Here is a 15423-nt window from a genome sequence, read left to right on the forward strand (position 1 = left end):
GCCTCTGCCTCCTGACTCCTGGGATTATAGGCGTGCACCACCAAACCCAGCCTGGGAAGTATTTTACAGTACTGGAGCAAGTTAATCCTTAGACAAGACTGAGAATCAGAACTGAGATTGGTTTAGGGCAGCTTGATGAGTCCCTGCTACTTCTAAGGCTTAGAAGCATCAGTGCTCTTTAATGAGAACATTAGAACATCATTTCACAGCTGTTTATCTGTTGACTACTATTCCTTGTAGTTATTTATATGAATAGAACTTTTACTAATTTCACCTATTTCCAGTTACCATGGTTAAGAAATCGTAAATGTTAAATTTAATGAGTTGAGTGTTAGAAACCATTTCGATATAACTTTTATTAAGTTACAGTTTTTAAATCATTCTATTTTATTTCTTATTCTGCCTAATTTTTAAATTAAACTTTATTGTATTTATGAATGCATAGAAATGTATAGGAGAATACCAATATATACCAGAGTCAGCGTCACCTGAAGTTTCAGGATTCTGCTGGCAGTCTTGAATAGTACTCTCTGTGGATAAAGGACAGCTGTATTAATCTCTTTCGGCTACTATAGTAGAATAGTATGAATTGAGTGTGTTAAACTATAGAAATGTATTTTTACAATTCTGGAGGTTAGAAGTTCATAGTCAAGTGCTTGCCCCAGATGAGAGCTCTTCTTGGCTTATAGGCTGGCTCCCTGCTACCTTATTTTTCCCCCATGTGTGCACTGATGGTATCACAGTTTCTTAACGGCTTTATTTAACGTCAGTTGCCTCTGTAAAGCAGATGCAGTTACATGGAAGATTAGGAGCCCAGCATTGGACATGTGAAGGCAACATGATTTAATCCACAGTAAAGCCCAAGCCCAGTTTCATACATTTTTATCCATGGGCAAGGTAGAAGATCTCCACCATGCAAGGGCACAAAGTCAAAATAAGGTCCCCCTCTTTTTATTTTATTTTAGTTTTTGGCTAATCTTAGTGTAAAAGTTTGTTTTGTTTGTTTGTTTGTTTGTTTTTTAAGAAGGTAGTTTGAGTTTGGTCTGGTGTTCATGCTGTGGATATCCTGTGCTATCTACAGTAGTCTCCATATAATAGAAATCCACTTGTCCAAAGATTTCCAGGCTCTCTTCTTGCTTCTTTGTAGCGCAGCTTCTTTTTCAAAGTGTCCTAGAGAATAAAGTTACTGGATTTAACATGACCTATGACCTCATGATTTCTGATAACCCTAAAGAGGTCCCATGTATGCACTCCTTATTATATGGCACAGCTCTTATCAGTAAAGAACGAAGGCAGCTGATTATAGACAGGAGAATTCCTGTGTATCTTTTTCTAAAATGTCTAGCTGGGTATTTATTTAGGGTAAGAAGAGCTAAATCTAGAAAACTGAAATTTTACTAAAATCTGGGCTTGCTCTTAGATTCTTGTTCTAAGTCATTATGGGCTTGCCTGTTTATATCCTTATTTTTAGGAAAGAAAATTTGAGGGGACTGGAGAGATGGCTCAATGATTAAGAGCACTGACTATTCCGGAATACCCGAGTTCAATTACCAGCATCCACATGATAGCTCACAACTGTCTGTAATTCCAGTTCCAGGGGATCCAACACCTCACACAGACATTCATGCAGGCAAATAAAAATAAAAATAAATCAATCTTAATAAAAGAAAAGAAGGGAGAGATGATGGCTTAGAGGTTAAAAGCACTGGCTTTTCTTCCAAAGGTCCTGAGTTCAAGTATAGATGGCGGCTCACAACCATCTGTAATGAGATCTCATGCCCTCTTCTATTCTGTAGGTGTACACACAGGCAGGATACTGTATAAATTATAAATAGATTTTAAAAATAAAATAAAGTCTGTTTAACTGGTGCTTTGTGAAATACTAAGTAGTTTTCTGTGCTTTCGAAGAGGATGACTAAGAAAGGTTTGTTTGTTTGTTTGTTTGTTTTGTTTTGTTTTGTTTTGTCTTGTTTTGTTTTTGAGACTGGGCTTCTCTGTGTAGCCCTGGATGTCCTGGATTCACTTTGTAGACCAGGCTGGCCTCGAATTCACAGAGATCCACCTGCCGCTGCCTCCCTGAGTGCTGGGATCACAGGCATGCACTACTGTGCCCGGCTATATTGAGATCTTCTGATGTTTTTAGGATAAGTAATTTGTCAACTTTCCTCACTGTACACTAAAAAATAAAGATTATATCAAGCTTTCTGGTAGCTTTTTATCACTTTGTTATCTGACTTTTAGCAGTTGCTACCATTTAATAAGCTTTACTTGAACTCTTGGCTCATGCATCTACCCTTTAATAGTTTCACTGTTAGAGGCCACACTCGAGTTGATGTGTGCAGTGAATAAATAGTATAGCCCTATACAGGGTGTGTTTTCTCACTACCATTACCATTAGTTACTTGGCTAAAATTTTTTATACCCCATACAGTCCATCAACAAATAATGCCTGCTTTATTTTACATACATTCTGAATATCCTGTCATATCTCCTTATTTCCATTGTGGTTTCTCCTCTGTGTTATTTTCTTGCTTGGGCTCCTTAGTTTTTTTTTTTTTTTTTGTAGTTGTTGTTCCATTCTGGTTTTTTGTTTGTTCACTACCCAGCTGTAATGTTTATCTTTGTAAAATGTAAATCCAGCCATGTTTATTCTCTATTCCAAAGCCTGAAACACTTTTCCTTTTCCTCAAGAATGAAAGCCCAGGGCTGTTAACAGGAATTCACTGTTGTGCCTCTCTGAGCTTTTTGTTGATTACATTTTTGTTTGTTCTCTGCTTCAACCACACTGGTCTTCTGTTGAGCAAAAGAATTTTATTCTGAGCCTTGACACTTTGTGAGAACTGTACATGAATCGTCACAGACCTACCTAGGGTTCACTTTTTTCTTTCCTGTAGGCCTCTTTTCAGGACATCTCTTTATCCTTTTTAGTCCTCCCTCTTACTGCTTATGTAGTTTATATAGTCACTGTACCAATTATCACCTAATATATTTGAAATATTTATTATTCGGCAGGCTCCATAAGAATGTGTACTTTATAGGGCTTCAAATGATGGCTCAGTGGCTGAGAACACTTTCTGCTTTTACAGAAGAAGCAAGTTAGGTTCCCAGCACCAAATGGTGGCTCACAGTCATCACTAGTAACTCTAGTACCAGGGTTCTGATGCACTCTTTTGGCCTCCTGAGGCATGTGCTGCATGTATATCATAAACACAGGCAAAACACACATAAACATGAGGAAAAAATTTAGAAAGATAATTTGACTTATTTTCAATGCTGTGTATACCCCAGTACTTCAAACAGCTCTGTGTACATACATATTTGGATAGATGAAAAACTGAATTTCTAGTTTTAAAAATATTTTGCGTTAAAAATACTTATTCACAGATGGTCATATAATGTTCAATTTTCCATTCCAACAATATAACTTTGTCCTGGTTAGGGTTTCTATTGCTGTGATAAAAGGAGCTTGATGAGAAAAGGGTTTATTTCATCTTGTAACTCTCAGGTCACAGTCCATCACTGCAGGAAGTCAGGGCAGGATCTCAGGGTAGGGATCTGGAGGCAGGAACTGAAGCAGAGGCCCTGTAAGAGCGTGTACTGGCTGGCTCACGTTAAAGTCGGGAGTTTCTTCTGCTCCCTAAGACCTTATGAGCAGAGGTGGCACCACATTGAGTTGGTCACTCCATATCAGTCACCAATCAAGAAAAGACCTCCCAGGCATAGACATGGCCAGTCTGATGGTGGCAATTTGAACTACAATTTCAATTGTAGTTCTCTCTTCTCAGATAACTCTAGTTTGTGTCAAGTTGATAAAAAACAAAAGCCTCAAGCTGGACAAACTTAATGACATCAAAGTGAACCTGTTTTTCTAAAGATATTTCTTTGTTTTCAGAGCTGTTGTATATATTTTGTCTTATGTTAACTTTTTAACATTAAAATATCTTCCACCAGAATGTTGTCATTCATGGAATAGTTTTGTTATTCTTTCTTTCTTTGTCTTTAAAATAAACCATTTTTTTTAGACATCTAAAAGAGTTTTTACTTTCAATCTCAGAAGGTCAAGACAATTTGATCTTTCACTTTTATACCTTTAGAGCATGTTAGCAAGAAGCTGCTCTTCCCTGATGTCACCACAGGAGTCAAATTCATCCTAACAAGTGCTTTCAAGCATGGTTTCTGTCAGCACCTGAACCCTGTTGATTATCAGATTTTTATGCTGTATCATTATCTTTAAGGTGCTGACAATAGTTCTGATACAGAAAGTGCTCCCTCTCCTTCACCAGTTGAAGCTGCCAAGCCCAGTGACGACAGCAGTGAAAATGCTGCTTCTCGAGGAAACACCGAACCTGTGGCTGAGCTTGAAGCCACCACTGACCCTGCACCCTGTGCATCTCCCTCTTCAGCAGTTCCAAGCACAAAACCAGCTGAAAGTGAAAGTGTGAAGGCCCAGGTGACTGACGGCGCCACTGTGGGGACAGCAGAGCCGATGGATGTCGACCACGAGGAGTGCGGCGCCCAAGCCACTTCTGTTCTTGATCCACCAGCTGCTACCAAAGTCGACTCTGTGGACGCAGAAATGCGGGTGCCAGAAAACACTGCGCCTGAAGGTGAAGGCGATGCCAAAGAAAGAGACTTGGAGAGCAGCAGTGAGAAGACCGCAGCTCCAGATGAAGACTTGGTAGTAGCTGAGCAGATGAATATCCAGAGGCCTGAGCCACAGTCAGACAACGACTCCAGTGCCACATGCAGTGCTGATGAGGATGTTGATGGAGAGCCAGAGAGGCAGAGGTGAGACTTGACCTTGTTTCCTCTGCTGCTTGCTGGCTGACTGGCAGGACAGTTCTGGCCACAGAGATGGTTCCTGTAAGATACTGGCAAGCTCTAGCAGTCCATGGTTTTAATATTGAGCAGTTGTGCGTTTTTTGTTTTTATAAATGACACAAATGATAAATATGCTCTGTATCTGTATTCTTCCATGTAGTCCATGATAGTGGGGTGGTGTTATTGGGGGCTTGGTTTTTAGCCTACACAGTTGTGAATAAAAACCTCAGGCAAATTGTGGTGCCTGAGGTTGGCTCAAGTGGTAGGTGGTGAAGAATGGGAAAAGGAAAGGCATTGCCTTTAACTCTGGGTTTGTTTGAGTTGGTTTGACATCAAAACAAAGTTTGTCTAGCTCACTGTTGTAGGTTAAAGAGAATGGTATAAGGAGAAATGTCATTCTTGAAATGTTTTGAAAATGTTTTATTTATTTATTATTATTATTTTGGGGGCTTGGGCGGTAGGCTTTTTTTATGTAGCCCAGTATGAGCTGGTATGTAGCCCGGTCTGGCCTGTCTCCTAGTATCAGTATTGAAGACATGTCTGTGAGGATTTTCATTTTTCCATTATTTTTTTGTGCATTGCCTGGGATCAAAGCTGGGGCATTGCACGTGCAGTGCAAGCACTTTCACTGAGCCATAGGCAGCCCTGAGCATTCTGGAGATCATAACTTAGTACACTTTAGTAGACATTATATTGACTATTTTTGATATTGGTTATAATATTAAATTATTCAAATTTATGAAATAAAATACCAGATTATTTAGATTTTATTTGTGAGGCAGGAAGCATGAATATCCTGGTCACAAGACATGGTCATTGGCTTTGTCTTTTCACCATGTGGATTCCAAGGATCGAACTCTGTTCATTGCGCTTTCGACAGGTGCTTTTACCTGCTGAATCATCTCACCAGCCCACAAGTGAATTTATAACTATTTTCAGTCATTAAGGGCAAATTAATAATGAAAATGCATAGTAAGTATCAGGACTTTTATAAAGACATTTTACAGAAATAGTAATTTAAAATTTTTGATATTTGGGTGTTCCGTTTTCTTCTAAAAGAATGTAATCACCTGTAATCAGAGATGTTGGCTTTTTCCAGATTCCAAACGTGAATTAAGACTAAAACATAATTAGAAATTTGAGCACGTGTGGTCCTCCTCTGTAAAGCTTTTTTACTTTCAAAAAAGATTAAGATGAAAATTCTCATTGGAAGCCAGATCCTATTCAGAGCTCAGCTTTTGTGCACAATGTGTCCTGGTATCACTGTACACTTTTAAGTTTTAGTGCTCTCCATTAATGCTGATTAGTGGCTTCTCAATAAAGTTAGGTGCTAGAATTTTCACTAGGAAGCATTAAATAAAATGGGGATTTTTCTCTAACCATCCATTTGTTGGAAAATACGGTCATCTAGTTCATTCCATTTCTTTCATCTCATAATAGTGTACAATATATTTTAATTGTCCCAGCTTTTTGTTTTTATTTATTTTTTTATGTTTGTGTGTGTCCATGTCCCATATGGAGGTGAGAACAGCTTTCAGGAACTGATTCTCTCCTTTCACTATGTAGGCTCAAAGATTGACTTGAGGTTGTCTGTTTGGCAGCAAGCATCTTTGCCCTCTGAGTCATCTTGAGGCCTGGCTCCACTCTTTAGCTAGAGTAATATACATGGGATAAAGCGGTGTTCCCTTTTTAAAAGGCCTTTTTATCTGAAATAACAATTATCCATGTTTTGTGCTGTTAGGTTTGTTAACTGTATTTATACAAGAAGAAAAATTAGGATGGCAGTGACCTAAGAAAGTGAGCATTGTGAGACATAGCTATGACAGCAGTCACTCAGTATGGTTTGCAAGGTGCTTAGTGGCCAATCATGACATCCTTGGTTTGATCCCCAATACGACCACCACCAAAAATTTAGAAACTCCCTGGGAAAAGCAGAGTTACTCCAAAAGCATGGTGAATTTTGAATGAAAGCCTAAAATGTGTAGAACTTTTAAGATGTTAAAATATTTTCAGTTTTCTCTTTAATATCAGCTTTAAAAATATAATTTATAGTTTATTTTTCTTTATACATTCTTTTTACTTTGGTTTTTCAAGACAGGGTTTCTCTGTTAGTTGTGGCTGTCCTAGAAGTCACTCTGTAGACCAGGTTGTTCTGTCAAGCTCTCCCTAATCCTGCCTCTGCCTACCAAGCACCGGCATTAAAGGCGTGCGCCACCAGCATCCAGTCCACACATTAAAAACGTTTATCTCTGCCAGTGACCGTTTTAGCATTGAGACAGATGACCACAGCTGTAAAATAACATACCATTTTATTGTGTGCAAAATATAACAAGTTATTATATTGTACATCCTAGGCTTGTGTGGATATATTAGAGGCAAGTGAAGTAGGTGCTGACAGGGAGGGACTGAATGAGCAGTGTTACACATACCTGTGTGATCTGCTATGTGAGAACCTACGTAGTTTTCACTTCTTAATATTTTTCATTTAGGGTAAAATTCTCGAAATTTAAAAGGCAGATACTTCTACCCTGTGATCCCAGGAAAACATTCTATAATTGGGAACTAGTTTTTTGTTTAATTATTACAGCTACTTTGTGTGTGTGTATAGCAGTCATGCATAGCACAGTGCACATGTGTAGCCCAGAGGACAAACTTGTGAGAATTGGTTTTCTTATCATGTGTGTCCTGGGGATTGTCAGACTTGGTGACAAGTCATTGAGCCATCTCATTGGTCCAAGGAACTAGTTTTCAACATATGCTTGTATGTTAGTAAATTGATGCTAAACGTTCTTATGGATTTTGTTTTTTTTCTTTTTCTTTCTTGCTTGCTTTTCTTTTCTTTTTCTTCTCTTTTTTTTTTTTTTTTTTTTTTTGAGACAGGGTTTTGCAAACCATCCTGGCCTCAAGCTCACAGCAATCCGCCAGTCTCTGCCTCCCTGAGTGCTGGGATTACAAGCATGTACTATCACGCCTATCTTCTTAAGGGTTTTGTTAATATTTTTTTTTTTGTTGATTAAATGTATATAATTAAAATCAGATAAATATCAACTTGTAAATCAATATTAATTTCTTTTTCTGGAAAATTGGTGCTATAGGCCCTTATTTTTTGTGTGTGTGTATTCAAATATTTATTAGTTGTTGTACTAGGATTTGAACCTAAGGCCATGTTCATACTAGGCAGGTATTCTACTATTGACCTACACCCCAGACTTCTTCACATCTTATTAAAGCAGTGGCACACACACACGCACGGTCTCCCTCTCTCTTTCTCTCTGTCTCTCTCTTACTCACTCTTAAAATGAATTGCGGTGATTTTACATTTGAAGTTGCAAGTAAAATGATGTGTTTTTATCTTTTTGAAACCGTCAATTATAGAGTGTTTCCTATGGATGCAAAGCCTTCATTGTTAAATCCTACTGGATCTATACTAGTCTCATCCCCTATTAAGCCAAATCCGTTGGATCTGCCACAGCTTCAGCATCGAGCTGCTGTTATCCCACCAATGGTAAGTGTCGGAATCGTAGAGCCCTTCATGGTCTTAATTTATTCTCTCTTTTACTTGGCTCTTAGATTTCTGTAAATGTTGTGGTAAAAGGCAGGAAATGTGAAATTAACTCTTTTATTTTTGAGATTGTAATTTAATTACATTTTTCCCTTTCCTTTCTCCAAACTCTCCCATTTACCACCCCTCTCCTCTTTCCTTCAAATTTATAGCTTCTTTTTTATTCATTGTTATTATAATCGTATTCATATAACCTTTGGAATCTAATGGTTACCTGTATGTATGGTATCTGCGTTGACCATTTGGCACTGGACAAACAATTGGTGTGTTCTTCCCTGGGGAGGACTACCTAGTTTTTATTTGAAAGTTTCTTATGTATGTAATGAATTTTGGGCATTGAACCCATCATTACCCTGTTTCCTCCCATTCTGTCAGGTCCCTTTCCTGCCCTCTTGGGTTGTGTGTAGGGTCTTATTGAATCTAGTTAGAGTTGCTTGCATGGTTGTGGTTGGGGGTTTGCTTCCTGGAACATGGCTAGCCTCTGTGCATCTGCATTGAAGAAAGTGGCACTCACCTAGCAGCCATTAACAGGGAGGCAGGGAGCCTCATTAATTCATAGCTTATCAGTAATGGAGTTCTGACAGGCCTACACATTTGTTGAGTAACCACAGCTGCAGTGAAATCATGAGTGACAGCCATGTCACATGTCTAGAATACACCATTTCACAGTACTCAGCTCTCAGATTCTTCCCACATCTTCATTGTTGTTCCTGGAGCCTTGAATGAGGGGTTATAAGCTTCATTTAGGACCACACATTCAATGGTCCTCCTTCTCAGAACTCATTTTAGCCAGTTTCAGTAGTACAAAGTATTACTCACTGTGTTGGGAAACTCATCACCAAATCTTTGTCATCATCCAAATCTGAAACTCTGTACTAATTTAACACTTCTTTCTTTGTCGCGACAGCTCCCAACTATCTAGCCTCTAGTAACTATCATTGTCCTTTCTGTGTTTTAGGAATTTTCCTACATTGGCTATCAATGAACTTTTTTTTTTTTTATCTAAATCATATTTTTATTTCTTTTACAACTTGTAAAATGTGATCATTCAGTGATTTAACCAGTCTTTACTTCCAAGTAACTTCTTCCTTAGACCTCAGTTCCCTTTGAAAAAGCATGCTCTTATTCCGGAAGGCAGTCAGCTTTTCATCAACCCTCTTGTCTAGATAACATCCAAAGATAAAGCCCGCGGGGACAAGTATGTGAACCCAGTGGTCACAAATCAGCTGAAATGAGTTCATGATGACTGCAGCTTGGTGCAAGCGCGACCCCACCAATGAACTCTCTTTTTTCCCCAACCCTTTTATACCAAACGTGTGAGATTTTCTCCCACACCAGGTCTAAGTTATTGTCAGACACACTTACAAGGGCTTGTTTCCTTATTTCATATGCCAGTCATGCAAGTGTTGGGTTCCCAGGTTACTCACACTTGTGTTCAATTGAGGCTGCAAATCACAGGTTCCATTGATTCTTTCTGTCTCAAAGAGCCTAAGGAAGTACTTTCATTATTCCTTTTACAAAGTGTACAATGAAGAAACTTCCAAATTCAAAAGGTGCATATGTCAAGGTGTGTGGGAAAGCATGTAGAATTTCCTCCTCTGGGTCTGTACCTCCATGTGTTTTATAACATTAAAATACGTGTTGGACTAAATGATGTTATTTATTAGCCCTGTAATTGTTGTAGTAGTATTATTTTACCTACTATCACATTAAGAAGACACAGATAACCTGTTAAATTTTATAATTGCCTTATTTACCTTGGGCTGGGCAGATATTTCACCCACACTGTCTTAATAACCTCACCATCTACCTCCCAGCCCCATCCAGTGACATCGTCTTTAACCATTCCTGAGTTACCATCCATCCATAATCTTATAAATACTTGCTTTTATTCTTCATCTGGGCCTTTCCACGCCATTATTGGAGTTCTTCCTCCCAGCCTACGTTGTTCCTTCTCCACTGTAGTTACCTTCTTCCACCTTTCTTCCTGTCCACCATCTGTTTTCCCGTGGTGATTTTCCTGTTCCCAAAGGTTGGGAACCTTAGCCACACCCATCCCATTCTGCCCTGCCCAAGTTTTAGGCCTTTAATCAACTGATCAGAAATAATGGCTTAGTCAGGTTTAGAAAATAAGGATAGGCTATCCGGGCAGTAACCACATCTTGAGGGCCTAGTAATTAGAACCAAAATAAAAGCGTCAGACCAAACCCCAACATCCATGTATTTAACAATTTGAACTCTCTGAACCCTGCTGCTTTGGAAGTTTTGTTTGTTGAAGTTTCATGATGTAGGCATGATTGATTAAATCACTGACCGTTAGTGATAAGTCCATGAACTTCTACCCTCTTCTTCACCTTGAGGTTGGAGATAGGCCTGGATGGTCTGAGTACAGCTCAAAATTCCAGCCTCTCTATTCATGCCTTTGTCTTCTGGGCCACCAGCCAGTAGTCATCTCACTGACATTTTAAATATTTTTTTATAATTTTCTATTTTTATTTTTCTTGCGATATATCACAAGCCAGCCTTGAGTTGATGTTGTAGCCAAGGATAACCTTGAACTTCTTTCTGGTCCATTTGACTCTGCCTACTGAGTGCTGGGGATGCCCAGTTTATCCAGTGCTGGAGATCAAACTCAGGGTTTTGTGCATTCAAGACAAATATTTTACTGACTGAGTTATATCTCCAGCCCATAAACATACTCTTTTATTTAAGACAGAGTTGCTGTATAGTCCAGGTAGTTCTGGAACTCACTGTGTAGCCCAGGCTAACTGAACTCATGCTTTATTCTCCCAAAATGCTTAGTTTAGAAGTGACATCCTACCTTTGGCTTAAGAGTCTTAGTTCTGCACAGTCCAAGAATAGTACATGTTGACCAAGCACAGAGGCAGACTTTATTATACCACTGCACCTCTAAAAAATGGAGTTAACATAGTATTAGTCTGTATATGACTGCCTTCATTTATTGTTGTCCCAAGTATTATGAGTGTATTAGAGAAGCAGAAGTCTTTGGTAGAAATTTGAGACTCCATATAGGATGTAAGATTTCCGTTGAACCAAACTGTTTGGGTCTGTGGCTCAAGGAGGAAAAGCTGTGTTCACATGTAACGTAAAACATAAAGTCAGAAACTCATATTTGTCCACTCATGGTAGGACAAAATATATAGTAGGGCTTAGGGTGCAGATCATCTTAGATCTCTGTGGGCTTTTGTAGCTGTTTGTTGTTTATGAAGTATTTAATCATGAAGAAATAAGAAAACTATAGTTGCAAGTTGAGCAGGTTGTGTACCCCTGAAATCCTAGTATTCAAGAGGTTGAGGCAGGAGGATTACTCTAAGTTTTGGAATGGTCTGGACCATATAGTGAGGGCTACCTTGTCTCAAACAGAAACCAAGATAAAAACTGTAATTTCAGTGTGGGGCAAATGCTGTTTGCTATGAAAGAAATGACTAGTACTGAATGAATTGCAAATCAGAGTGTTTCCCCATGTTACAGTCTGTCTGGGTGAGTTAGTTTGGGGAGGGAAAGTTGGGGGAGATGGATATGCCAAGGATGATGGCCACATTTCTTGCTCAGGTCTTTTTCTAACAGGGGGAGTGCTAAGAGAGAACAACACATTGTTGAGTAGAAAGTTACTTTGAGCTATTCAACTGGACTCAAAAGTCGGTAGTTTATTATATAGAGTGTGGAACTTGTAGAATCTCTTGGAAAGAGAAGTTTCTGAGTTCCTGCCACATGGGGCATGTAAATCTAGAGAAGTGAGTGTGATTGGTGAGAGAGAAAAATGGGATGAGACCGAAAGACAGATCAATCATAAGGACTTGGATTAGACAAATGATCTTTAATTTCTGGATTTAGTATCTTTTGTCACAGCTTTCATGATTTCTCTTGTGACTTCAGTTCTGAAGTTTTGAAGAGTGCTTTAATTAAAACATGGTCAAATCAGTTTAGTCCCTAGCATTTCAGGAATAAGTATTACTTTTAGCAGTTGGCATATCAATGTGGTTTTTTTGTTTCCTTGTAGGTTTCTTGCACCCCATGTAGTATAACAATTGGAACTCCTGTAAGTGGCTATGCTCTTTACCAGCGGCACATTAAGGCCATGCACGAGTCAGCACTCCTGGAGGAACAGCGGCAGAGGCAAGAACAGATAGACTTGGAATGTAGAAACTCTACCAGCCCGTGTAGCACTTCCAAGAGTCCAAACAGGGAATGGGAAGGTAGGTAGTTGGAACCATCACTACAAAGGAAATCAAGCTAGGTAGTTAGTGTCTGTCCTTGTGCTTTGTTTGTGATTTCAATCACTTGATTACATCTTTCCAGACAGAAGAGTTCTTCCACTGATGCTGGTTATACTGCTAAATATTTGTGACTACCGAAAGATAGCAGTAACGCTGGTAATAGCATTCTAGCCAGTAACTTTTCTGAATTCATTCTTCCTCTGAAAGTATAAAACCATGTTTTATCCTCCATTACTCTGACTTCTCAAAGTAAAATCTGATTCTGTTATTGAAGCAAGTCAGCTGTGGCTGTGTGATGTTCTAACTGCTGTGACGGAGGCACCTTTTTATAATAGATAGTTCTTACCCTGACTGTCTTCAGCCTGTTAGCTGTGTGGTCATGGGCAAAGATATTTAGCCTTCCATAGCTTTAGTTTTCTCATCAATAAAGTGAATATAATAATAATACAGATGTATCTTTCTAGGGTTGTAAAGTTAAAGAATGAACAGTCAATATTATATAATACATGACTCAGCTTTTATGTATAGTGTAGACTGCTATAGAAGGAACAGTCACTCTTTATCATTCAGTTTCAAATGATATGTTTGAATTAATTCATCCCATTTCAGTTGCAGCATGATACATTCATTATGAGGAGTGATTTCTAAATTTTAATAATTTGCCTGATATGGAGCTGGGTGTAGTGGCGCACGCCTTTAATCCTGGCACTTGGGGGGCAAAGGCAAACGGATCTCCGTAAGTTCAAGGCCAGCCTGGTCTACTGAGTTTCAGGATAGCCAGGGCTATTAACACAGGAAAAAAAAAAAATCTGTCTTAAGAAACAATAATAAACAAACAAAAAACAAATTGGCACATGGTTGGTAGGATTTTCAAGTATGCTTAGAATGTATGAATACTAAATTTGTCTATGAAAGCTATGTATGCATATTAAAGGCTACTAATATAAAGGTGGGATTACAGAGTACTTAATCCTACTGACTCCTCACTCTGTGCCAGGAAAGTAATGAGTTATTAGCTACATAACATACTGTACCTGTTATAGTAGGCTTATTACATAAGTTTGTTGTTATCTTAAACAAGAATTGTTGTGGTTTTTTTTTTTTAATTATTATGTATGTGCTAAAGGAATGTGCATATGGAAGTTGGAGTTTATTCTCTCCACATTGGGATCTGCGGATCGAATTTAGGTCATCCGTTTTGCATGGCAAGCACTTTTACCTCCTGAGTCACCTTAACAGCCCTTAAACACAACTCTCATGGTAACAAATGTGTGAACTCTAGGAGCTTAATACTAAGGCATAGAAAGAATGCAGAGTAAATCTGTCTCCCTCTCTGCTAACAATTGAACCCAGTCCATGATGGGCAAGTGCCCTCCCACTAACTCACACCCCTCATCATAACTAAATGTTTCTTTTTTTTCTTTTCTTCTCATTCTTCCATTTTCTCTCCCTTCTCCTGCCATTTCTTGGCCCTAAATTTAGACTTCTCCTGCCTCAGCTTTTCACGTATATTAGGATATTAGGGTTTATGTCTTCAAATCTCTCCTAAGTGAATATTTCTTGAAAGGAAGTAGGTAGAAATTTTCATAACTTTTTTGGCTTTTACTAAATTGCATCTGAAGAATCTTTAATCCCTCACTATAAAGCCAATGTAGTGTGGGTACTTAGATGTTAAATGCTGAAGAAATGGATTAAATGATTCACCCCTGCCAGGACTTTGGTGACACACACCTTTAACCCCAGCACTCAGGAGGCAGAGGCAGGCAGATCCCTGAGTTCAAGGCGAGCCTGGTCTACAGAATGAGCTTCATGACCAGCTGGGTATGAGTTTATGTGTTTGCACATACATGGGGTGCATGTGTGTATGCCGATGTCGATGGTGGTACAGTGCCCAGATGCCCCTCAGTGGAGGAATGGACACAGAAATTGTGGTACTTTATACAGTGGAATACTACTCAGCAATTAAAAACAAGGAAGTCATGACATTTGCAGGCAAATGGTGGGAACTAGAAAAGATCATCCTGGGTGAGGTATCCCAGAAGCAGAAAGGCACACATGGTATATACTCATTTATAAGTGGATATTAGACATGTAATATAGGATAATCATACTAAAATCTGTACACCTAAAGAGGCTAAGCAAGACGGAGGACCCCAGGTAAGATGATCAGTCCTCATTCAGAAGGGCAAACGTGATGGACATCGGAAGAGGAAGAAAACAGGGAACAGGACAGGAGCCTACCACAGAGGTATCGAAGGAGATGCTGAGACTCATAGCCATACTTTGGGCAGAGTGCAGAGAATCTCATGAAAGAAGGGGGAGATGAAAGACCTGGAGGGGACAGGAGCTCCACAAGGAGAGCAACAGATCCAAAAAATCTGGGTACAGGGGTCTTTTCAGAAACTGATACTCCAACCAAGGACCATGCATGGAGATAACCTAGAACCCGTAGAACCCCTGCCATGTAGTCCATGGCAGGTCAGCCTCCAAGTGGCTTCCCTAGTACTGGAAACAGGGACCATCTCTGACTGTGAACTTTTTAAATGAGATTGGTACAGTTATTGTAGACATTCCTCCTTTTAAGTTATGCTTTTGTCTTCTATAGAAACGGTTTTTAAAAGGACCTTAAAGAATTATTTTCACCTGCTTTATTTGACCCTGCTTTATTGATAGCTGCCAGTGAAGAAGCCCGGGCTTGTCAAGTTAAAACTTTATAATGCAGCCGGCACATTATAGGCTCATGCCTATAATCCCAGGAGGCAGAGGCATGGGATCTCTGTGTGTTCAAGGCCAGCCTGGTCT

At 39.2% G+C, this 15423-nt stretch overlaps 2 protein-coding genes across 2 annotated transcripts in view; one reads left to right on the forward strand and one right to left on the reverse strand.

The window, feature by feature from the left end:
* The window catches only part of Ncor1 (nuclear receptor corepressor 1), a 98048-nt gene extending 85440 nt beyond the window's left edge, over positions 1–12608 (forward strand). Inside the window, exons 20-22 of the mRNA XM_055594005.1 lie at positions 4236–4788; positions 8197–8326; positions 12405–12608. Of these exons, the coding sequence (XP_055449980.1) occupies positions 4236–4788; positions 8197–8326; positions 12405–12608 (887 nt within the window). The remainder of the gene's footprint in view (positions 1–4235; positions 4789–8196; positions 8327–12404) is intronic.
* LOC129666768 (NADH dehydrogenase [ubiquinone] 1 beta subcomplex subunit 1-like) lies at positions 9373–9644 on the reverse strand. Its single transcript, XM_055594008.1, has one exon. It carries the CDS (start codon positions 9622–9624, stop codon positions 9451–9453), a length of 174 nt encoding a protein of 57 aa, XP_055449983.1. The 5' UTR covers positions 9625–9644; the 3' UTR covers positions 9373–9450.
* Positions 12609–15423: the final 2815 nt, after the last annotated feature.

This window comes from Psammomys obesus, unplaced genomic scaffold (assembly GCF_907164565.1).
Source record: "Psammomys obesus unplaced genomic scaffold, mPsaObe1.curated_primary_1811, whole genome shotgun sequence".
Lineage (NCBI taxonomy): Eukaryota > Metazoa > Chordata > Mammalia > Rodentia > Muridae > Psammomys > Psammomys obesus.

Bases quoted from the DNA above. Each gene is read 5' to 3' on its own strand.
- LOC129666768 (XM_055594008.1), bottom strand. From the start codon at position 9,624: ATGAACTCATTTCAGCTGATTTGTGACCACTGGGTTCACATACTTGTC.